The sequence below is a fragment of the Onychomys torridus genome, chromosome 20, assembly GCF_903995425.1.
Source record: "Onychomys torridus chromosome 20, mOncTor1.1, whole genome shotgun sequence".
NCBI lineage: Eukaryota > Metazoa > Chordata > Mammalia > Rodentia > Cricetidae > Onychomys > Onychomys torridus.
In genome coordinates, this window is record NC_050462.1 from 10,326,990 (window position 1) to 10,352,882 (window position 25,893).

Consider the following 25,893-nt stretch of genomic DNA (forward strand, 5'->3'; position numbering starts at 1 on the left):
GAATAACTAGGAAAATACAACTGATTCATATTGAAGTTCTGATTTAGAAAGAGCTCAGAAGTCTCCATTCCCATCCTTACAATAAGGAAGAAGCCTTGAAAACAGAAAACAATGATGTGTCTTGGATCTACCAAAGACTTGAAGTTGCTGGGCAAAAGTCCATCCAAATCTAGAGAGACAGTTAAGTATAGGTAAAGAGAGCCCAAGTTATTGTACCTGGCTGTATATATTATAATATATAATATATATGTATTATATATATATATATGTTATATGTTATATACATATATTACAATGTGTTGTAGTTTGAATGTAATTGGTCCCATAAGATTAAAGGGATTGGTACTATTAGAAGGTGGCTCTGTTGGAGTAGGTATGGCTTTGTTGGAGGAAGACTGTCACTGTGGGGGTGGGCTTTGAGGTCTCACATATGCCCCTGTAAGACGTAGAACTCCCAGCTACCTCTCCAACACCATGTCTGCCTGCACACCACCATGTCCCACCATGATGATAAAGGACTGAACCTCTGAAACTGTAAGCTGCCACCTCAATTAAATGTCTCCTTTTGTAAGAGTTGCCATGGTCATGGTGTCTCTTCACAGCAATAGAAACCCTAAGACAATACGCAAAGGGGATTTATTAGAATGGCTTACAGGCTTGGTCCAACTACCCCAACAGTGACTGCCTACCAATGGACGGCCCAAGAATCCAGTATTTGTTCAGTCCACAAGGCTGGACGTCTCAGCTGGTCTTCGATATATTCTGGAATCCCCAAGAAGTAGGTTTCAGTGGCAGTGAAGGAGTGCACTTGCCAGTGAGAGGAGGTGAAAACAGGCAGAGCTAAGGCTTCCTTCCTCCACGTCCTTACATAGGCTGCCATCAGAAGCTGCGGCCCAGATTAGAGGTGACTCTCCCCACCCCAAAAGATCTGGAGTAAAAGTGAGTCTTTCCACTTCTCATGATTTAATTAAGAAAAAATTTCTGACAGGTGTATCCAGTCACTTGGGTTTTAGTTAATTCCAGACATAGTCCAGTTGGCAGCCAAGAATAGCTCTCCTAGAGTTCTCTAAAAATTAGTAATGATTTATAGCAATGAAGAAATGCCCAGTGGAGGAAGGGCACATTCAGACAGCAGGAAACTTCACACTTTCTTTCTTCCTTCCTTTCTTTTCTCTCTCTTCCTTCCTTCCTTCCTTCCTTCCTTCCTTCCTTCCTTTCTTTCTTTCTTTCTTTCTTTCTTTCTTTCTTTCTTTCTTTCTTTCTTTCTTTCTTTCTGTTTTCTTCCACTCACTTGCTCCAGCCTGCTCCCTGGCATGGCATAGCTCAGAAAATTTGGGAGAACAGGGCTCAGGACTTCATCCTGTAAACTGGTGATAGCAGTGGGCCTTATAAGTGATGTTCAAACTTGTCTAGAGGATGCCTGTTCCATTTCTTTGTTACCGAATTCAGAGCTCAGATGACCAAAAGTAGAGCAGACTGGGTTTCAGGCTGAGAGAACCACATGAAGCAGTTCAAACAGCTCATGGAAATGTTGATAGCCACTGACAGACTCATGGACACCCAGGACACATGGACAACTGACCAAGGAAAATAACACAACAGCTAAGGCTTCAATAGTAAGTGAAGGAGAAACCCCAGAAAATCAAGACAGTTAAAAGCGGTCATCTACAGGAGTCAGAGAAGAACACACACACACACACACACACACACACACACACTACACATGCACAGCACAACACAAAACACATACTATACACATAACACACACAACAACATACATACTACACACATAAGACATACACCACACACACACACACTACACACAACACACACTATAAACATAACACACACAACACACATACCACACATAAGACATACACCACACATCATACACACCATACATGCAAGACACCAGAGAGAGAGAGAGAGAGAGAGAGAGAGAGAGAGAGAGAGAGAGAGAGAATGCATGTTAGGAAAAGGCCTGAGAAGACCATAAGCATCTACATTAGTTTAATTAGCAAAGGACTTCCCCAACTCAGAGACAATCATCAAAGACTGAAAGTGGCTATGGCTGTGGATTTTCAGAGGCCCAATTTTTGACAAACCACAGGCATACAAAGAAACGGGAAAACATGATGCATTTAAAGAAAGCAAACGTCTTAGAATCTGACCCTGCAGAAACACAAGTCTCAAACTTAGTCGATAAAGGCTTTAAAACACTGTCTTAAAGAGACTCAAATAGCTGGAGGAAAATATTCACAAAGGAGACCAGGAAAATGACATATGAGCAAAGTTAAGACTATTACGAAGGAATCAGAATTTATTAAAAAATGAACAGAAGTTCTGGTACAGAAAAATATGATAGCGAAGTTGAAAAAAAAATTACAGAAGCCGCTCAGCAGCTCCACAAAGAGGAGGGAAGAAGAAGAAGCCCGGAAGACAGGCTGCCAGAGAGTACGAAGTTTAAGGAGCAAATGAAATAGTAATGAAGAAATGTGAACAGAGCTTCGGGATTTACAGAACCCCATCAGTCAAATCAGAATGTGCACATGACAGTTTACGAAGAAGAAAAGAGGAAGCAGGGTTATTTAAAGATGCAGGAAGGCGGATGGGCATAGAACACATATTACGCAAGGTCACCCAAACTCAGAAGGAAAAAAAAACCCACCCGCTCTCCCTCTCATGCAGTTTCTAAACATAATGTACACATGTTTATAAGTGAACAGCTACAAGTTCAGGTACAGTGTTACACTTGGAGAGACCAAGAAAGGGTAACGTTAGGTAACCAGGAGGGATACAATGTAGACAAAAGGAACAGGGTACCATTAGGTAACCAGGAAGGATACAAGGCAGACAGGACACAGGAAGTGTGAAAGAGGCTAGAAAAGCTCACTGTTTTTTTTTTCCTAGTTTCAAATTTGTCTTAGTTTTTCTTTGTGTGTGTGTGTGTGTGTGTGTGTGTGTGTGTGTGTGTGTGTGTGTGTGTGTGTGTTAGGTAAGTCCTTTCTAGCATGAAGAGATCTTATATTATTGCATCAAAAAAAAAGCAATGTAGGGTGCAGTAGCATGAGTGGCAAGTGTCAACTTATTTAGCCCTCTGTAATTCACATTTATTCCCCACAAGCCACCTGGCTTCCTCATCCTGGGGTGTTGGTCTACTGTGCACCTGTCTACCTTTGATGGGCTCAGTGGCAATGGTTCACAATATTCAGCCCAGGCTGTTCTTGAACCTGTGGCAATCTTCCTACCTTTGCCTCTGGAGTGCTGGGATTGCAAATGAGCACCACCATACCCAGCCTGTTAACAATGAAAACTGTACCCATCAAACTATAGGAGGAAACTGAGCACAATCCTGTATGCCTGTAATTCTAGCAGTTGGGAGGCTGAGGCAGGAGGATTGAGAGTTTGAGGTATCCTGGGCTGTATACATCGAAATTTTGTCACAAACAAATCAACTAAACCAAAACCAAAACCAAAACCAACCAACCAACCAACCAACTAGCCAACCAACCACCCTCCATCATGAGAGTGATGTCCCCATGGAAAACAGAAACAGCTGGAATGTGTTGGGCTACAAATGGACCACAATTTTCAAGGGTCCCTTTTTGGGTAGTGTCGACTGCTGGGCCCAGGAGTCTCTGGGCAGTAGCAGAGTGTGATGGAGACAGTGCTGAATAAAGAGAAATATAAATAGTTTTGCAGATGCTTGGTGAAATTTTGTAAGAAAATGTGTCCCCCTTTCAAGTGTTTTGAAAGTGATTAGATTTCTCCTAGAACTAAGAAGGGGTAGGTAAGGTTCTATCCTAGAGAAGGAAGCAGGATCCAAAGGTGCCGTGACTTTCAGGAGTGGAGGCAGATGTCCGAGAGTCCTCGGAATGCAAATAGAAAGTTAGGAATACTCAGAAGCTCGGAAGAGAACACTGGCTGTGAAATTAGAAACAAGTCTATGAAGAGTTGAAACTGATTTCCAGGGGGTAGCTATGCCAAATCTTGTGCTACAACCTCTTAACTTCATACCAATTCTCATATATAGTTATGTGTTGCTAATGGCAGGGATGCATTCTGGGAAATGCATAGGTAGGCAATTTTGCTGTTGCATAACCATTCTATAGCATGCCTGCACAATCTGTAACAGCTATGCTAGTAGGCAATGTGAACTCATGAGAGCCCTGCAGGAAGCTTCACTGGAAGGAGACTGTTCTGTGGTGTATGGTTGTATTGTATTGTACTGTATTGTATTTTAACGTTTTGAAAACCATCATCACGGCTTTGTCCCCAGTTCTGTTGGGATCCACCGACAGAGGGCGCTGGAAGGAGACTGTGCTTCCTCCAGCTGCATTTCCTCAGTGATAGTTTAGGAACTGCAGTTAATACCTGGTTACTGCTTCAAGAGGTTGGGATCTTAGTCCTGTGGGGCCCCTTGTCTTTGGTCAATGATAGTACCATCACCCCTCTACTCATAAGTTGGGGTATGGCTTGGCACGGCTCCTACTTCAAGATGCTTGCTGTAATTGTGGCAAAGGAGGACACAAGAAGGACATAAAAAAGGCATAGTAAAATTGCAACGATAGAGACCCCAAGAGCCATTCCTGTGGTGATACTTTGTGTCCCCCAAAATATTGTGTACCCTAATAAAGCTTATTTGAGGATCAGAGGAAAAAGCCAGCTACTATATTAAACATAGAGGTCAGGCAATGGTAGCACACACCTTTAAACCTAGCATTCAGGAGGCAGGAATCTGTCTGGATCTCTGTGAGTTCAAAGCCAGACTTGTCTACAGAATGAGTTCCAGAACATCCAGAGATACACAGAAAAACCCTGTCTCAAACACTTCCTCCACAAAATTATCTCCTAAGGCTACTTTTAGGGCTCAACAGCAAAGCTGAGCAGTGTGACAGAGACCACACAGCCCACATTGCTGAGTAGCTAGCTGATGGGGTTGAAGAAGGAAGGTTGGGATTAGCTTTTGAGGGTGATCAGATGCCCAGGCTAAACCATCTGTCTGCATCCAAATGTCTTCTTAGCTGCTTCTTGGAGGTACTGTGTAATAGGTTTTCAGGTGTACCTGGCATTTCCTCTGTACAATCTTCTGTATAGTCTTGGCTGTCTTGGAACTCACTTTGTAGACAAGGCTAGTTTAAACTCAGAGCTCCACCTGCCTCTGCCTCTGGATTATTGCGATTGATACACCATGCTTCTCTGGAGAAAACCAAAAGGAGATGGGGAAAACTGTTGGAATTTTAGAGACTCCTCAATGTGAAGAGTAGTTTGTAGACTACACTATATTTTCAGGGGGTATGTGTGGGGTCACAGGTGGTGTACACAGACTCTTAAAGTTGGTCATAGCACAGAGGCAGGATATCTCTGGGGTGGGGTTAATGCCACAGCCATAAGAGGGGTGATGGAATGTGAGGAGCAGGGCTCTGGGGGATCTCTATTCCTTCTCACTGGCTCTCCCCAGAGGGCAGGAAACTTCTGTTTCTAAGAGACAATGAACACTTTGCTTTTTCTACTTAGCTCTGCAGGGACTGCTTTACAGTGGGTGAAGTTGCTTTTCTTTCAAATATGACTCTGGTTCAACTCCAGTTTTCCCTTTCCTTTGCCTCTTCTGCTTCCTGGATCACTAAGCAGGGTAGTGGCTTTTCTTTGGCATCCAGCCTCTTATTTGTCCTTGTGCTGAATCTCTACAGGAGACAGGTTCCTAGTCTTGCAATCAGGATGGAATGAAAATCCACACACTTCAGCACAGGAAATATGCTGTTAGGACTGGGAAGGCCAGTAAAGACGAATTCCAAATTCTAATCTGACAAACTCAGATCCAGATTCCCCAGTTGGCTCCCAAGATTTAATGATTCTTTCTAGCATTCACAAGTGCAAAAATGTTTGATGAAATCTGAACATTTAAAGATTTTTGGAATAATGTTTTTACTTTTAAGTTTCATGTTTATTCTCATTGAATGAAAGCCTTCATCCTCTTCAGTAGGAAGCGAGGAACTAATTGAAATAAAAAGTGTAGAGTAGAAAAATTGCCTTTGAATATCAGATGTCAGTAGAGTGCCTGGAACTTGGAACTGATCCTTAGAGTAAATAATTTTTAATGGTTCTTACACCCTGGAAGTTGCAATATAATAAGGATGACTCAGGAGCCTCCAAACACTAGCTCATCCGTGATTCAATAGTGGCTGATATTTTAGCTTTGCTCATTTGAGTACTGTCTTAGCTGGGGTTTCAATGGCCGTGAAGAGATACAGCAACTTTTATAAAGGAAAACATTTAATTTGGGTAGCTTACATTAGTTCATTATCATCATGGGGCAACATGGTGGCATGCAGGCAGGCATTGGGGCGGGGAGAAGGAGCTGAGAGTTCTACATCTTGCTTCACAGGCGACAGGAAGTAAACTGTGACACTGGGCATAGCTTGAGCATAGGAGACCTCAAAGCCCACCCTCATAGTGACACACTTCCTCCAATAAGGCCACACCTACTCCAACAAGGTCTCACTTGCTAATCAAGCCACTCCCTTTGGGGACCATTTTCTTTCAAACCACAAGTACTTAAGGCTGTTCTAGGAAAAGTTTGTTTTGCTTTGGTGGTAACAATAACAAAGGGAAATGGGATTTTCCCATGCTATTTCAAAACCAATCGTGTATACTGATTTCTTGTTTTATGAACTGTTCTGCTAGTTCCATTATGTCAGAGGTCATATATCATCTTTTCATTAAAATAGGTTTTACAATGAAAAGTAAAAATAAAACATCACCTTTGTCAAACTCAATGCCCTTTGGGAAACCTACACAGGAGAAGCTACAAATTTACCTAATACCTTGAGCCACTGAAATGAAATCTTGGAATACTGAGCTACACAAAAACATTTTATTTTTGTTTTTCATTTCCAAGTGTCTTTTGAGTTTCCCTGTTGGCTACTTAAAGTCTTACCCTAGAGAGCAGACGGTCCTGGAGTTGTCTTGCCTGAATTTCCGGCTGCATGACTTTGAGCTCATCGTTTTCCTCCTATCCACATTAGGGATAATAGTGGTACCTCTGTCCCCATGGAAAAGCGAAATGCACAGATGATAGTCTCATATTCTACAGAAATTCCGTGAGTGTTGAAATAAAAATATAGAGAGCACTTGATACATATGTCTTCTGGCATGTGGTAACTGCTCATCAAATGTTTGTAAGACTATCATCTGTGTAATTTGCTGTGCAAGAGAGGGCTGAAGTTGGGATCTGGATTAAGCCAGTTCTAAAACATGTTTTTTTTATTATTTTTACATTTATTATTTATTTATTTTAAAGCTTTATTTCTTTTTCTTTTTTCTTCCTTCCTTCCTCCCTCCCTCCCTCCCTCCCTCTCTCTCTCTTTTCATTTCTTCCTTCCTTCCTTCCTTCCTTCCTTCCTTCCTTCCTTTCTTTCTTTCTTTCTTCCTTTTTGAGACAGGGTTTCTCTGTGTAGCCTTGGCTATCCTAGAACTCACTCTGTAGAACAGGCTGGCCTTAAATTCAGAGATCCACCTGCCTCTGCCTCCTGAGTGTTGGGACTAAAGGAGTACACCACCATGCCCGGCTTAAAGACTTATTTCTAATTGTGTTTAGGGGTGTGTGTGTGTGTGTGTGTGTGTGTGTGTGTAAACATGTACCATGGTGTGTAGAGGCCAGAGAACAACAACTTGATGGAGCCGGTTCTCTCTTTTTACTATGAGGATTCCTGAGACTGAACTCAGGTCCTTGATTGGCATAAGCTACTTCTCCGCGCTGAGCCATGTCACTGGCTCCCGGGTCCAGTTTGTCAGCCAAGGACTCTGTGTGGCATCATGTCCTTTTCTGGACCTCTACTTTAGCTCTAAAGTAATATATATTAATTGTACCCAGCTCACTGGACTGTTGTAAGTAAAGCGCCTATCACATCCTTTCCCACCATCTGACCACAAGCAGTCACAGGAAGTTTCAAAAGAAAATAAGTGTGCGTCCTCTACCACAAGCAAGGAAAACATCCAACAAAATCAGTACACAATGAATTGCTGATGACACATGCAGATCAAAGCAGCTCTGTCATCCATGCCCATTTATATTTTTCCTAGTGTGGATGTGGAGGGATTTTCTATGAGAACCCTTTTTTTCTGGTATTTGCAACAAGTCAGCAAATCTCAAAAGCCCAACTAAAATTCAGGCTGATTAAAGACACTACAAAAACTGCAAAAGTCGCAAGGCATTCAGTGGTTCAGAAATTAGGATAAAACAAACCTCTTCGATCTGTTCCTAGGGTGAGTATCTCACTCTCACCAGGAGATAAAGCAAGAGGATGAAATATCCTGGACTGGGACAGAAGCCCTCGAAACGGCGCCTCTTGGAGCATCAGGTTCTCCATCACCTCCTAGTGGGAGACTTTCCTCAAGGATGGTTCCGGGAGTCTGGGCTCCAGGAGGAGAAGGAGCCTCAGCAGCCAGCAGGGTGATCTCCAGTACTCACACAGTTAAACCTCTGCCGAGGAGGAGACGGGAGAAGTGATCAGAAGGGAGGGAGGGGAGAGGAGAGAGGAGGGAGGCGAGAAGAGGGAGAGGGAGCGGAGAGCTGGGCAGGAGGGAGGAGGGCGGCGGGAGCACGGAGGAGGGAGCAGGGAGGGCCGGCCCCGCCCACTGGCACAGAGCTGGCCTCCTCCCGCCCCCGCCCCCGCCCCACGGCGGGCCCCGGGCCGCACCTGCCGCGCGCACACGCCCCCCGCGCGCCGAGCCTCCGAGCCGCCGCCGCCGCCGCCGCCCTCCGCACGCACCCGCTGCGGCTCGCCCGCACAGCCCAGCCTCGGCGCGGGCCGCAGCCACCCCAGCCTCCCTCCGCGACCATCATCGCCGCCGCGGAACCGCCGAGCCCGCCCGGCGCGGAACCGAGGCCAGTCCCGGCTGGGCACTCGGGCGGGCGCACGGGCCGCCGCTGTCGCTCGCTACACTCCAGCTCCAGCTCCGGGGAGGACGCGCTGGGCTCGCTCCTCCACGCTCCGTGTTCTCAGTGCGGAGCATCCTCCCCGGTGCTCGGCATCCACCTCTCAGCGCCCGAGCATCCTGCTCCGGGCTCAGCGTCCTCTTCACTGAGCATCCTCCCCAGTGCTTGCTTGGCATCTTCCTCCGAGCTCAGCAGCGTCCTCCTTCCGCTCCTCAGCGGCACCCGGGCCCGGTCCCCACCCGCTCGCACCCCACCCGCGGGAAGGAGGCCTCGGGAATGCAGGGGAGTGGCTGTGGGGGCGCGTCGCCGCTCGGCCAGCCCCTCTGCCCAAACGCGGGCTGCTCCCCATTGTAGAAGCTGTACCGTGTGACCGGAGGACGGCGTGCTGCTCCCGGTGCGGGGCTGCGGGGATCACAGCGTGCTGAAGCCCTGGCATCCTTTTAGGGTGGGGCGGGGAGGGCCCTGGCTTTTGGAGAGTGGACCGGGAGGAGGACCGGAGCAGGGAAAGGACTCTGTAGGGGACTCGTGAGAGACTATGGGGAAGGACCAGGAGCTGCTGGAAGCTGCTCGCACTGGCAATGTGGCTCTGGTGGAGAAACTCCTATCTGGCAGGAAAGGAGGGATCCTGGGTGGTGGATCCGGACCTCTGCCCCTGTCTAATCTGCTAAGGTAAGATAAGAACTGGCACTCACTCTGTGTGTGTGTGTTTGTGTGTGTGTGTGTGTGTGTGTGTGTGTGTGTGTGTGTGTGTACCCTCGTTAGCATTGTGATGGGTACGTTCTCTCCTCAGGGTATTGCACCTGGAGGTGTCAGCGATTCATTCTTAAATTAGGCAGGAAAACAAGACCTTGTGTGTGGGGAGGAAGAGCCTCCCAGCTAGACTAATGCTTTAGACTCTTTGAGTAATTTTAAAATAGCTTTCCATCAATGCGTCAGTCAGCTACTTTTCTCTGAGCTGTGGTGCAGAACTTGTACAGGTAATGGTGTTGCCAGAAGAAAATCAGCACGTCCCTTACTGTTTGTATTTGCAGCTGTGGAACCCACCCCGATTATTTACATGAGAAGCTATTGGGTGCACGCTGTTATCCTGCCAAAGCTACAGCCTTCTTGGATTGCTGCTGCCGTCCCATGCAGAAGGCATTGGCTGTGGGTTGTGATCCCACAAAACAAAGGCAGTGCACCTTCTGAGGTGTCTGTCAGTCAGCCAGGGCAGTGTGTAAATCTTGAGGCAGGTTAGGCAGCCTTAGCAATACTTTCAGGTACCCTGACTTATCTGAGTGAAACTCAGGATGCAGGAAGCCAAGTCCGGCTTGGGCAAGTGTGTGTGTAATACAGTAGAGGCCTTTTAAGATGAGCATGTTTCAGGTAAGTCGAATATTGCTCAAATAATCATTCTAAGGTGACATTAAAAAAGTGTCAAGGTCTTTATTCAGCAGACCTAAGTTAGAGATAGCTGGTTTCATTTGCATATTTGAGAAACTATTAAAAGTTGAATTGAGCAAATGAGATCACTTAGGAGGAAGGGAGCCTGAAGAGCATTGACTAAATGAAATTCAAGGCAAGCTCTTTAGTTCTCAAGCCCTGGTTATTCACTTTGTTCTGTCTGTTTTTGGAAGTGTCTGTCATCATTCCCATCTCTACCTTAAAACATCTCTCAGGCAATTCAATGATACTCATAAAAACTTTAAAAGCTGAAGTGATTTTCTCGCTTAAAGGTATTTTGTACGACTTCATAAAATAATGAAAGAATGACATTTATGTGGTGTGTGTGTGTGTGTGTGTGTGTGTGTGTGTGTGTGTGTAGTGCATGTCATGTAGCCTATGAAGAAACCAGAGAACACAACTTGTGAGAGTGTTCTCTCCCTCTGCCAGTGGACTCAGGAGCTGGGACACGGGTTCTCAGGTTTGAGAGCAAGCACTTTTACCCTCTGAGCCGGCGCTTCTCACCCTTCCTAACGCTGCGACCCATTAATACAGCTCCTCATGGTGTGCTGACCCCAGCCATAAAGTTTCTTTTGTTGCTACTTCATAACTGTAATTTTGCTACTGTTATGACCCATAATGTAAACATCTGTGTTTTCTGATGGTCTTAGGCGACTCCCAAAGGGGTTGCGACTCATCCTTTCTGCTCTGAACCCTTGTGCTGATTTTGATAACTGTTGGATACAAACTTTTGCATGAAAATGTGTTATATACATGGGTTTTCATAGGTTGTGATCAGACAGTTCAATCTATTACAATACTGGCTATTGGGAAAAGGGAAAGTTTATATTACAGTGAAATGAACATAATTGAAAAATTGGTGGGGTTTAAGGATCCATATACTATTATATCTACTTGATGGCCATGGCACTATTGGAATATTTCATTTCAGAACAGTTGTTATTTATAGGAGTTTTTTTCCTCCCAGTGGCCTTAGAAAAGATGACTATTCTGTGTACCATCCTTCATTTTTAAACATAAGTAGATAATATACATATTTTAGATTGCGGTTTTAATATTTACCCCTAGATAGTTTATCAAAAAGAAGTTCAGCTAGAGTTTTAAGTTATAAGTGAAATAAGTGTATTTGCAAAGGTACCAGATTATCAATTATAAAAAATATTTTGGTTGTATGCTAAAACAAGTTCCTCAAAAATTAATATTTTTGGAAAAATAAGAATTTATTAATAATAAGAAATTTAGTTAATTTTGTTGACACAAATTGAGACAAATAGTATTTTTTGAACACTCACGTCTCGGTTATGTTATTTTTGAAACAAAAATAGATGACACATTTTAGAGATAAAACACCAAGTATTTAATGTTAGTAAATACTTAAGTATCGAAAGCATGATCCACAGTGTTTGGCTGGAATGAGTTTTCTTTATTAATGGTTTTGTTGGTTGGCCTTGTGGCTCTACAGTTAACACACATGGAAAACAAGGCATATTCAGGAGAACATTTTAAATGAGGTTATAAAAATCACAAATAAAAGCAGTACCTTTCAGACTTGCATTTACCTATCTCACACCGAATTGGCAGCCACAACATGCCTTTTAAGAAAAGGGAGCTGAGTGGTGGTGCATGTCTTTAATCCCAGCACCTGGGAGGCAGAGGAAGGAGGATTTCTGTGAGTTCAAGGCCAGCCTGGTCTACAAATGGAGTTCCAGGACAGCCAGGACTGTTAGAGAAACTGTCTCCGAAACCCAAAAACCAAAACTCACCACCACCACCACCAAAAAGAAAACAAAGAAAGAAAATGGAAGTTGAATATTATTTAGGTGTTCTTTTGCATAAAATGGAATTTCAAAGACACATTTTATGTGGTTATCACTTTATTTTATTAATGACTGCCAATCAGAAACTTATAGGGTAATGGGAGGTGTGCTCTTCTCCAGCAAACATAATGGCATGTTGAGATATTTTCATATTTTGGAGTGAATTGTGGAATAGATTATTCAGTCTTTTCTACTTGCTGTATTACTTGTGTAGTGTAAAATCTTTCTGTTGGTTTTATTACTTGTAGTGTAGCAATCAGGTCAGACTCTGGGGCAAATGCTTGCATGTCTCATCCCGAGTTCAATACTCATTTCACAGATGACAGACTAAAGAGACAGAGGAAGACTAATAATTCATCCGAGGTCACTTCATTAGTAATGCCAAGGGTTTGAAACTCAAATTTGCTTTGCCGCGTCTTCAGTTATATTCATGAGTTTATTTTGTTTTCAAAGTTTAAGGTGTATGGTCCACTTAGATAAGACAGTCTGGATGTTTGTTAGCTGGAAATAATGCATTTATTTTGCTAAGAAAAAAATCCATTGACTACTCGTTTGAGACCTAATTAGATAAAAAGTTCTCCGAAGATGCTTCTGTTTGTGGCTGTGTTATGAGGAGGTGTGCCTGAGTGACACTGTAGTTCTTAGTGACATAAGACTGCCCTTAAACTACTACAAAACGCCATACTCACTGCAAAATACTGTGAGGTGGAAATAGTAATAGCATCTATTCCTAGGGTTTTGATAAGGACGAAATGATGTAGAAAGTAATAAATGAAAAGCATTGAATACATAGGTGTTCATCTTTGGTGTTAGGATTCCTCACATTGCTCAAGACACAAAAGAAACTTAATTTCTTAAAGCCTTTTTTACTACACTGGGAGTAAATTGCCATAGTAAAATTTTCACTGGGACCAGAATCTCCAAATACAAAAAGGCCTTTAATCCAAGTTCTTACATGGTGTAGAAATTTCCTCTGCAAAATCCCTTTCCACTTAGTATTCTTAAGCATTATTAACATTCCCAGTAACTAGCTCCGGCCCCTGCCCTGCTTTTGAGGCAAGATCTTGCTATCTTTCTCAGGCTGATCTTGAACTCAGCACCCTCCGGCCTCAGCCTCTTGTGCTTAGACTGCAACATGTTCCACTGCACCTGCTATCTGTTTATTCGATTCCACTTTTTGATAGCTGTGCTCATAAAAATTCTATTTTTTATTGAACTGAAATCCACTTTGTTGTAACTCCTAGCAGCTGGTACTAGCTTGGCTGTATGGGTCAATACAAAAGTTGCTGAATTCATCTGCCAAGACAGTTCTGCAGGGACATGCATTTCGCTGTATTGTTCTCTTGTAAATTTGCTCTCTTCTGTGGAAGAACTACTGTTGTCCTTAGCTGTTATGTGAGGATAGAGCTGAGGTGTTAGAATGCAAATTTTCATAGTTGTTTTTTTAACCACCTTTTCCCCTCCTTTGAATATTCTCAAATTTCAAAATGACCTTTTGAAATATGACTTAGGTAAGAAATGAATAATATGTACCAGGTGTCACTCAGTGTAGAGTGGGGTGGGGTACTGATATATTGACGCATTAAAAACCAACTGATTATGAAAGAGCATTTGTAGCTTGAATCTACTTTTATAAAAAAACTGTAATGACTTACAATGTACATTAATATGTCTAGATATGGAACACAGAAATGGAGCTAGTATTCACTTTTGAGTGATGGGACAGTATTGGTGAAATTATTAAGGCCACTCCACGTAGTTAAAAGGGAGGTTTATTTTGTGGGGTAACTTACAAATGAAGGGGTAGGTTGCAGGGTCTGGCAAAGGTATAGCGCAGTCCGGCGGTGTTCTCTGGAGAACTCTGCTCGGTCTACCTCCAGTGTCCAGCGTCCCCCCGAACCAAGAGCGCGACCTCCTCCTGATCCTCGGTCTTCCGCTCCCTCCTCTGCCCCACCTTGTGGGCGTGATCATTACTGAAACCTCAATGCTGGGATGGCTATCCACTACAGGACAGTGAGTTATTTTTATTTTTTAATCTGTGCTTTCATGGATTATGTAATAAAAATAGGTGGCATCTATTAAAATATGATATAATGAAATTATTACCTCTGTATTATTGCTCTAAGACCTTGGCTATAGGTCAAGATTTTCTGAGCCATGAAATTGGTGTTGGCTCATATTATTAATGAAAACTTCCAAGTTGTTTTTTCTTTTAACAACCTGTGAAGCCATAATTCCCACATCTGGTATTTATGAAAGTATTGGTTAAACCTAAGTTATCCTTACTGCATTTCATCTTGTTGTACCCTGTATTTGCAACCTATGGGTGTATTTTTGACTCTTGAGTCTGCTTATCAGCATATTAACTTCCCATTCTGCTTTGTCTGTGGATAGACACCCTCTATAACTGGAGTCCAACCCACTGTAAGATATTCCCAGAGAACCTCTTCATCTTATACAGTTGAAAGGGGCATCTTTATGCTTGGTATTCTTACATTGGAGTCACTCAGTAGACCAGTGCGTCTCTCCGTTATACCAGTAAGAATATTGTGAAGTATTTCATTGGTTGTCTGTCTAAGTTTGTTCATAGTCTGTTTATGGCATTCCTTTGAGCTATCCCTTTAGTTGTACAACTATAAATTCCAACAAAATCAGCGTACTTAATAGTAGCTTGTTTCTGGGAGTGAGCCATTGGGGATTCCTAATTTGAGGAAAATTCCTTCTTCTTGAATCTAAATCTTCCAGGTCTGGATATATAACACTCACTTGTTTTTCTTTAAACATTTAAATTACATTTATTTATTTATTTATTATGCATATATGTGTATGGATGTCTGCATATGGAGGTCAGAGGGCAACTTGAGGGAGTTTCTTCTTTCCTTCTACCACATAATACTAGTTCTCAACCTGTGGGTCTTGACCCCCTGGGGGAATATCAAACAACCCTTTCACAGTGGTAGCATATCAGATATTCGCAAGATCAGATATTTACGTTACAATCAGTAGCAAAATTATGGTTATCAAGTAGCAATGAAAATAATGTTATGCTCGGGGGTCATCACACCATGAGGAACTGTATGAAAGGGTTGTGGCATTAGGAAGGTTGAGAAGCACTGTTGGAAGGGATTGAAATCAGATCATGAGACTTGGTGGCGAGTGCCCTTACCCACCTAACCATATCAAGTGGTCCACACTTGCTCATTTTCAAAGCAGACTAATGTCTCTTGAGATGTCTCTGGAATTTTAATGTGTCTCTTTATTTGTGTATCTCCTTAAGCTTGAAAATGAGTCTCAACAGGCAAGACAGAAGAGAGAAGTTAGGAAGAATCAAGTACTTGGCATTGTCGGATATAATAGAGAACTGTTATGGTCTAAAACAGTGATTCTCAACCTTCCTTATACTGGGACCCTTTAATACAATTCCTCACCGTGTGGTGACCCCCCAGCCATAATATTATTTCCTTTCTACTTTATAACTGTAATTCTGCTACTGCTTTGAGCTGTAATGTAAATATCTGATATGCAGGATGTCTGCCATATGACTCTCAAGGGGATCACGACCCAGAGGTTGAGAACCACTGGTCTAAAGCCATTTACAGATTTATACTGTGAGAGCATAACATGATGCTCATGAACTCTTATATTCTGTTCTTCAGAGTGAGCCACTGAGCTGAAAGAGATAGTAGCCTTCCCCTTTTCTATTCAGCTTATCTACATAAAGTTTGTTTTCTAAAATTTACCTGCACCATTAAACAGCTGCAAAATCTTTGAAATATCTTTTTTTATTTTTATTTTTATTTTTTAGGAGCTGAGGATCGAACCCAGGGCCTTGCGCTTGCTAGGTGAGCGCTCTACCACTGAGCTAAATCCCCAACCCGAAATATCTTTTTTTAGACAGCCCTATGCTCCAAACAAAAGTAATTCTCATGTATAATGTATGTACTAAGTTTTCACTGACATTAAAAGAATTACTTGTAGCCGGGCGGTAGTGGCACACGCCTTTAATCCCAGCACTCGGGAGGCAGAGCCAGGTGGATCTCTGTGAGTTTGAGGCCAGCCTGGGCTACCAAGTGAGTTCCAGGAAAGGTGCAAAGCTACACAGAGAAACCCTGTCTCAAAAAACCAAAAATAAATCAATAAAATTACTTGTATTTTAATATAGCAATAAGAGTTTGCTAGTACCTTAGATTTATTTGGTCTTTTTTTTGAGAATAAAATATGTCAACTCTCCCTTTCATTTCCTCCCCCAAAGGAGGAATATATGCATAATAAATAAATAAATAAATAAATACATACATACATAAATACATAAATATATAAATACATAAATAAAATTTAAACGTTTAAAGAAAAGCAAGTGAGCGTTAGATATCCATTCCTCCTTGCTGTTCACATTCAGCACCTTTGTCATTAACTGTTGTTATGTGTGTATACACACACACACACACACACACACACACACACACACACACTCTTAAATATAACATGCTCAGTCAATATAGTGTCACTTGTGTGTATGTTTTCAGGGCTGACCATTAGTACTGGAAAACCAATTGGTGTGCTCTTCCCTGGGGAAGCCCATTCCCCCACTGTTAGCATCCATTAGTTGCCTGTAGTTTTTGTGTGTCGGTTGGAGGCCTTCCCCCTTCTGCTTTGACATGCCTATTGTTGTTAAGCTCAGGCTTTGGCAGTCACATTGGTGAGACTATACAGTATACCTAAGTATATAAATATGCATATATAGCTTAAAGGAAATTTTCCTCATTTGGGCTGGGGATGCTCTCTCCAAGAGTAGAGACCACTTTACAAAACCCCCAACACCAGGGATGAGAAGTCATCTTTTGAGCTGTTAGTTATCATCCCAAAGACTCCCAGAACATACAGGCTATTGCCCTTGCCCTTGTTGCTCCCCACCCCCACCCCCGGAGGTGGAAGGTAAGTCCCTATTGCTGGGATACCATGCAGTCAGATATAGGATCCAGAGGCCCCTGAGCTGGGACTGACCAGAATGCTTCCTCCCTGAGGATTTGCTTTCCTGTTACCAGAAGGTGCCATGCTGCCCTCTAAATGAGGGAAGCAACTAACAGTTCTACACAGCTATGACACCAATGATTGACTACACTGACCCCAAGAGTGCGGTAGTGGCACACATACCTTGGCAGTAACCAATAACTCTCTGATCGATAAGAAGGATATCATGCCTGGTCCTGGAAAGCTAGTTGATAACCCAGGGTGAGTGAAGTCATGGGTCTTGAATAAGAGCCTCCTATCATCACTTACTAAACCAGCACAATTATAAACTATACTCATGTAGTGCATTTTATAAATTGTTGTTGAACATAAATGATCCAGTTCTTAAGATCCCCATGTGAAAAAGTAAATCAGTAAGAAGTGGGAAGAAACAATTTTCTGGTCACCAAGGATATCAATCAGTTACTTTATAGTTTCTCAAATTTGGAATTCAACTCATGAAGCTTTTGGTGATAGGTACAAGGAGATAAGAGGCAACTAGAGATAGGAAAAAAAAAACAACCCTGTAATTTTCACAACTTATATGGGCAGTTAGGTTTTTCAGAATCTGATATAAGAAACTTGCTTTCAGAGATGCTGCATTTTGTTAAGTGGGATAAATCACAAACAGAGCAGTTAAACCTCAAGAAAATGTTATATCTATAAAAATAGTCAAGTTGCGAGTGGGTTATCTATTTTAGATAGTAATGATGTTCGAGGCAGTGATTGCACCATTATGTTCAGGGAGCAGAGTCTGCCAGAGTGAACAGCGCCAGCTGCATGATGGGGTGTAAGGAGAGAGGAGAGGGAAATTCGATATTGACCTCTTTCTCTATGAAGCAGGGTTTTAGCTTCCTCTTTAAAACAACAGGGATGGCCGGCGTTGGTGGCACAGCCTTTAATCCCAGCACTCGAGAGGCAGAGCCAGGCGGATCTTGGTGAGTTCGAGGCCAGCCTGGTCTACAGAGCGAGTTCCAGGAAAAGGTGCAAAGCTACACAGAGAAACCCTGTCTCGAAAAACCAAAAAAACAAACACAACAGGGATGATGGGTGGCAGTAGCTAGTATAGCTAGCCTAGTGACTGCTGGTTCTTCTGTCTTTCCATTCTCTTTTCAGGGCCTCCTACATGCTGGGCAAGAGTTCCGCCATTTACCTGTCCTCCCTGCCTCTGGCTAGTTCTGCAGGGCACGGTTCCTAGTGTGTGTGCACCTCAGGGGTACCTACCCAGACCCAGCATGGGAGTGTGGGGCAGCTCTGCCCTGAGCTGTTCAAGGAGAGCTGTACAGTGCTCAGCAGGGGTTCGGCTAACTTCTTAGGAGATAGTAAACAATTGGATTAGTTCAGTGGTATACTGAAACAGTTTCTTTTGCATTTGGGGTAATTTTGGAAAAGTCCTTCTAAGAGCCTATTATAGTACATTCCGGGCACTGAAGCCGGCCATAATGTAAATGAAAGGGTAGAAAAGACTTAGTTTCAATCTATAGACCTGGAAAATACTTATCACATTTTAGTGTCTTTGGTTTCCAGTTTATTTGCAGTGGCACTTGTGTCTGTTAATTTGACAAAAACACGGTGTCCGAATGTGTTTCTTATGAGGAGAGCTTTCTTATTAAGGGGTGTGTGTTCATGTATCTAGCTATAAAATGGATTATAATGCAGGATAATTTTAGTTAATTAAAATACGATATGTTGGTATGAGAGAGTATTTTATGTTTGAAAAAGCGGGTGTGTGCCCAGAAGACGCACCTGCATTCTGTTCTTCCTTGTGTGTGTGATGACCAGGGCATGCAGGTCTCATAGGCAGGCAGAGGCACGATGCCACCCAAGACCTACTGAGTCTCCTGTGTAATTCACCTGCAGGGACTTCCCCTAGAGTTCACTTTTCTTCCTTTTCACATCAGTCGGCTAACAAGTGGGTTTTACATTTTTTTTTTTTTTTTGTAAAGTTAAGTGAAACTTTGAAACGGATTCTTTGAGGGACAATGGGGGGAAATATGGCTAAAGAATGAATTTTGTTTGCTTTGGTTTATTCTACTTACAGTGCCCAGTGTTGTCGGTGTCTGAAAGTGTTTCTTATGAGGAGAGCTTTCTTATTAAGGGGTGTGTGTTCGTGTATCTAGCTATAAAATGGGACATTGGTTCACTCGGGCCGTAGTCGAGAGTGGTGGTTTTATTTTAAATGGGCAATTCCTTCTGCTCACCTGACAGAGACAGTCTGCTCACGCTGGTTACTAGTTGATCAGAGCGGATCAAGGCTCGGCTGACGGCTTTGGGTCTAAACGTGCAGCCTCAGATCTTGCTGCCTTCTTGGTATTTCTGTTATTCACGCTTCCTTACTCAAATATCTTTCTTCTAGAGAACGACACGGCTTCTCCTCTTTTCTAATTATTGCAGACTCACCTTGGCCATAGTTTTTGTTCCGTCTCTTTCCTAAAGGGAGGCAGAAGTTGCTGGTTCGTTTTTTGTCAAATTAACAGAAACTAGTGCCACCTGTAAGCATGTCGGTGGGGCATTTTCTTGGGTACTGATTGGTGTGGGAGGGACCAGCCCACTATGGGTGGTGCTGTGGGAGGGCCCAGCCCACTGTGGGCGGTGCTGTGGGAGGGCCCAGCCCACTGTGGGCGGTGCTGTAGGAGGGCCCAGCCCACTATGGGCGGTGCCACCCTTGGGCACGTGACCCTGGGTTGCATAAGAAGGCAAGCGGAACAACGTCAGGAAGAACAAGCCAGTAAGCCGTGTTCCTCTACGGCTCCTCCAACAGTTTGGGTTTCAGGCTCCTGCCTCGAGTTCTTGACTTGGCTTCCCTTTGTGAGACACTGTAACTAGTAAATTGGAGTAAACCATTTCTTCCCTCGGTTGCTTCTGGTCAGTGTTTGGTCACAACAGAGAGGTAAAGAAAAGAAACACAGAAGGGAAGCGGATCTTGTGAGCCGTAGACCTGGGCTGTGTTGTGAGAAGCAGATTGAGAGCGGATATGGGACCTCTAAAGTCGGGAGTCTGGAGTGTGCTTTGGGCGTCTTCACTGTCTTGTCCATCTTGGTGTCATCTCCTTTAACCCGTGACTCAGCGCCCTGTGCTTCTCTTCTCTTCACCTTCACCCCAAACTGCTTCTGGGGGCTGACAGTTAAGTGATAGCGAAGTGTGATGGATTGGAAAAGCTTTTAAGAAGAAAAGCCTCTTCTATTATTTTCACGGAAAGTGACAACAAAACATTAGGCAAAAATAGCATAGCGATGGCGTGCAGCTGCTTAGTGGAGGACTCGTGGAATAGGCTTTGCTTGCTTCATAGAGGGCGTTAATAAGGGAACGAATATCCATCCTTCTTTATTACAAGACCGAAGAAGAAGGGGGTTTATTGGAGACATGGCTGGTGACAAAAGGCTCTTAAATATTTACTGCCTAGTTGATCCATAGAACGTGTGTGTGTGTTGGGGGGGGGCACTGGGGCTTAAACACAGGGCGTGCTAGACATGCACGTTACCACTGAACTGCATGCACCTCTAAATTTTTAATTGAGTCAATATTCAGATATGAGCATCAATATATTATTGCCTGTTTCCAGAAGTTATTCCCTAGATGTATGCATTTGTTACATAGTTACCGGTGAAAAAACTATGGAATAGAATCATGTAAAGGTTCTAATATCTAATGTGGTTTGAAATTCAAATCAAAGCATTTTAGGTAGACTGATTTTTATTTAAAAACTATTTCATGTTGCAAGTTGATTTCAATGTCCATGTGACTCCATAAACATTATTGCACAGTGGAAACATTTGAAGATTTTACCCTAGATCCCAGTTAGCACTTTTGGCCTTACTTGCTTACTTGCCTGCCTGCCTGCCTGCCGACCTCTCCACCCCACTGCTCTTTCTCCTCCTAAATTACTCTTAGCCACTTAGGGCTGTTATTTGGTGTATCTTTTTTAATTCAGTCAACATTCAGATATTATATTATTAATTATTAACATTCAGTATATTATTGCCTGTTTCCAGAAGTTATTCCCTAGATGTATGCATTTGTTATGTAGTTACAGGTGAAAAAAACACTGTGGAATAGAATCATGTAAACTTTCTAATATCTAATGTGGTTTGAGATTCAAATAAAAATAATCTACAGTTGAAATATTTGTGATATATATATATATATATATATATATATATATATATATATATATATTAATTAATGTTTCAAACACACTGACCTGCTTTATTTACTTACAGAATTGTCTCTGTTTTATATGGATGTTTTACTGCCAGTGTGGCAGCCTGGGAGTAAATAGCAGCTGTTTGTGGGGATCAGTGGGAATTATGTAGGGCTAGTCTTTGCTCTGGTAAAAAGCCATGGAGTACTTACTACATTGTTTCTTGTTGGGAGTGGTCTGTCATTCTGAAGACTGGAAGATACTGAGGACAGTGTCAGAGGAAAATTTGAAAACTTACAAATACTGATTAAACTGTTGCTTAGAACTTAAAACATAGTTTGGCTGCTCTCAGCCCAAACATACTCTGAATCAACCAAGCACATACTTTCTAACTGGGCTTCAGAGAACAGACAACTAGGTATTTCAACAGGTATTGATCAAATTTGTGAGTGAGATAATCCCTACCAAGTCCCAGTGCTACTAGACCGATGGGATGGTTTTATGAAGAGTTAGAATCCATCAAGATACAAGCTGTCATGGAAGTGTCATGTGATGCTACAGAACACTGGCAGACAAGGAGCCATTCTTAATTCTGTGATGGAGGAGTACTCAGGGAATCTGAGAGACAAGGTGCTGCATGCAACTTGTAGGATGAATAGAAATTTTCTGGACTGACATGATTGGAGGATGGATGTTTTAAGCAGAAGGAACAGTATCTCCAATAACAGTGTTTGGAAATGTAGACTGAAGTCTGGAGTGTTATAAGCAGTTTGGTTTAATGAATGGGAAGGATTTCAGGTGTGTCCCTAAGGAGTTTAAACTGATCTCAGAGGCCATGGATATGTTTGGTTTTCTTATGCAATGTATTAGTTATTCACTTATGATAATAGCATGACTGTTTGAAAAAATTGAGTAAAAGTTAAAAGTTACTTGTAGTCTTTTTGATAAAACTTTTCTTCCCCCTTAGCATGTTCTATGTGCTTATCTGATAAAACATTCAGTTTTGGATTCTGAATGTTTCATTGAACAGTGTATGGTATATTACCAGTGTGATTACCAAGTCTTCATTATCATAAATTTTATTGCTGTCTAGTGAAGAATCTTCAGAGATTTCCTGTCTCCAGAAATCTTAACAACTCATGGTTGTTAAGCATTTTTGGATCTTACCCCAGATCCATAGGATTCTATGTGTAATACCTGGAAATATGCACTTAGCAGATTTCCCCAGATAATTGCATATGTACACTAAAGTTGGGGAACCACCGATATGAAGTATATACTATTATTTAACTATTTCTATAGTGCTGGAGACTTGGGCAAGTTTTGACTTACTTGTTTTGTGTATAATGCTAGAAATGTCTTCATGCAAGGCACCATTTCCATAAACTGCATTTTTAGGGTACACATCTGGAAGTGGAGCGGCTCACATTGTGTGTCCCAGATACACTGTTTTATGTGCTTCACAGCTGATCCTCACAACAACCCCATCTTTAACCTTGTCTTTATCCACGGGATGAAAATCAGGAAGGTTACATAATTTGCCCATAGTTAAAGTTAGTAACAGATCTAAGATGCAACTTCAGGCACCGCTGACCCCAGAGGTCTTTCTCATGTACTGTTTTGCTTCTTAGTTACGTAAGGATTAACGTCTATCCTGGGTTAAAGAATAAGAATAGCAGTGCACTTCAGTGTATAAATAGTACTTTTCCTGTAAAATTATACAGGACCACATCTCCATTCTAGCGGAGGTCTCAACGTTGCTCCTCTTTGTCGACAGTTTCACGATAAGGGCGATATTTTGCTCTGATTTTTTTTTCTTGAGAAACACAAATAGTAAAATGGATGTTAAATTAAGATGTTTCAAAATATTTCTTTGTGAACCATTTTATTTTAAAATAGTGCAATTGTTCTATTAAAATTCCATTTTTTTATATTAAGGTTTCTGTGTGTGTGTGTGTGTGTGTGTGTGTGTGTGTGAGAGAGAGAGAGAGAGAGAGAGAGAGAGAGAGAGAGAGACAGAGACAGAGACAGAGACAGAGACAGACAGAGACAGACAGAGACAGAGAGAGAGCACCTATGAGTTTAATTAAGGTCTCTTACAGGAGCATGGGGAAGGGGTTATTTGTAGGAGCATGGGCAACTAGCCAGTGTCTACACCATTAGAGAACCTCCCTCCCTCTCCTTTGCAAGCATTTGTTACCCATGAGTAAGTCCTCAGGGAGGTGCAGGGTTCCTAAGCTCTTCCCTTCTCCATGAATTTCTTGGGTTTTAATGTTATGGAACATCAGTTGTCTTAAAAAATGGCTTAAAAATGTGTCCTTTCTGTGTCTCCACATGAGTGGCGCTGACTTTCTTTTTTTTCTTGCTTCCACAAAGGAGGAGAATATAGTGCTTGCCTGTCTTCATTTTATTAGCTATCATTGTGAAGCCTGTAGTTCTGGAAGTCTAGTAGAACCGAGAACTGGGCAGTGCATTTTTAGGACTTCCTCATCTCCCCTTTGGGGTGCTCTTCTGCTGTTTACTGAACTTTATGACTCCTGAGCATTCTTTGGCTGCTGCTACCTGAAACCCAGAGCTACCGTTAAATCTTATACTGTGTCAGCAACTTCTTCTAGATTTCACCTTTATCTTTATTAGCTGCTCTTGTGTTGCTGTAAAAATATAGTAGAGACAACTGATGGTAGGCAGTGTATGAGTGGGGGACTCCTCCTTCAGTGTGCCATTGTTATTGTGGGGGACAGGCAGGGTCTGGCTCCTTTTGTGGCAGCAGGAAATGAGACAGGGGCTGTTCACATGGTGGCTGACCAGGAGGCAGAGGGAGCAAGGCCAGAACCAGAGGCAGATGGACCTTTAAAGGCCTGCCCCGGGCAACCAGTTTCTATCAGTTGGGCTTCACCTTCCAAAAGTTGCACAGCCTGCCAAAACAGAGCCACTGGCTTAGGATAAAGTGATCAAAACATTAGCCTGTGAGGGACATTTTTTCTTCTATTCTTCTCTCATATATTACATCCCACCACTGTTTTGCCTCCTTCCTCTCCTCCCAACCCCTCCTTCATCCCTCTACCCATATCCACTCCTTTCTGTTTCCCTTCAGAAAAGGGTGGGCCTCCAAGGGATGTCAACCAAATTTATTGTATCAAGTTGCAATAAGACTAGTCACATCCCCTCATATGAAGGCTGAATGAAGCAACCCAGGAAGAAAAGGGCCCCAGAAGCAGGCAAAAGAGTCAGAGACAGCCCTTGCTCCCACTGTTAGGAGTCCCACAAGAAGATCAAGCTACACAACTGTAGCATGTGCAGAAGGCCTAGTCAGTCCCATGCAGGCTTCCTAATTGTTGGTTCAATTTTTGTGAGCCCCTGTGAGCCCTAGTTAGTTAAGTCTGTGGGTTTTTCTGTGGTGTCTTTGACCCTTCTGGCTCCTACAATCCTTCCTCCCTCTTTTCTGCAGGATTTCCTGAGCTCTGCCTAATGTTAGGCTGTGGGTCTCTGCATCTGTTCCCATCAGTTGCTGGCTGAAGCCTCTCTGAAGACAATTATGCTAGACTCTGGTCTACAAGTATAGCAGAATATCATTAGGAATTATTTCATTAACTTTATTTTTGCTAGTTGTGTTTGATTGTATCCTAGGTCTCTGGGCTGTCCAGCCTGTGGGTCCTGGCCCTCCTGAAGCTGGGTCTGAAGCTGGACCAGTCATTGGGTGGCCACTCCCTCAAGCTTTGTGCCACGTTTAATCCAGCACATCTCATAGGTAGGACAAATAGTAGGTGGAAGTTTTTATGGCTGGGCTTGTGTCCCAATCCAGCCACAGGAAACCTTGCCTGTTACAGAAGATGACCCACTCAGTCTCTGTATCCCCTGTTACTAGGGGTCTTAGATAGGATTACCCTTGTAGATTCCTGGGAGTTTCCATTTTACTAGGTTTCTTCCTCATCCACAAAATCCCCTCCAGGATTCCAGTTGTCTCTTCCAATACTCTCTTCCTCCAACCCAATCCCTCCTGTCCTCTTCTTTACCTGCTCCCAAGCCCCCTTTAAAATCTATTTTGTTTCCCCTTCCCAGGGAGATCCATGCTCCCCCGCTCGAAACCTCCTTGTTACTTAGCTTCTCTGGGCCTGTGAATTGTAGCATGGTTATCCTTTACTCTACAGCTAATATCTACTTATGAGTGAGTACATACCATGTCTGTCTTTCTGAGTCTGGGTTACCTCACTCAGGATGATCTTTTCTAGTTCCATCCATTCGCCTGCAAATTTCATATTTTTTTTTTAACAGTGGGTGATATTCCATTGCATAAATGTACCACATTAAGAAAATCCTTTCTTCAGTTGAGGGACATGTAGGTTGTTTCCAGTTTCTGACAATTATGAATAAAACTGCTATGCTAGTATCCTTGTGGTAGGATCAAGCATTCTTTGGGTATATACCCAAGAGTGGTGTAGCTGGGTCTTGAGGTAGATCGATTCCCAATTTTCTGAGAAACTTCCATATTGATTTCCAAAGTGGCTGTACAGGTTTGCATTCCTACCAGCAGTGGAGGAGTGTTC

The 25,893-nt window shown here is 42.8% G+C and overlaps 1 protein-coding gene across 18 annotated transcripts in view; it reads left to right on the top strand.

The window, feature by feature from the left end:
* The first annotated feature begins 9,401 nt into the window (after positions 1–9,401).
* Positions 9,402–25,893, top strand: part of Anks1b (ankyrin repeat and sterile alpha motif domain containing 1B) — a 1,022,809-nt gene continuing 1,006,317 nt past the window's right edge. For all 18 annotated transcript variants that reach the window (XM_036169508.1, XM_036169510.1, XM_036169509.1 and 15 more), the window contains exon 1: positions 9,402–9,607. In XM_036169508.1, the coding sequence (XP_036025401.1) occupies positions 9,474–9,607 (134 nt within the window). In that variant the 5' untranslated portion in view covers positions 9,402–9,473. The remainder of the gene's footprint in view (positions 9,608–25,893) is intronic.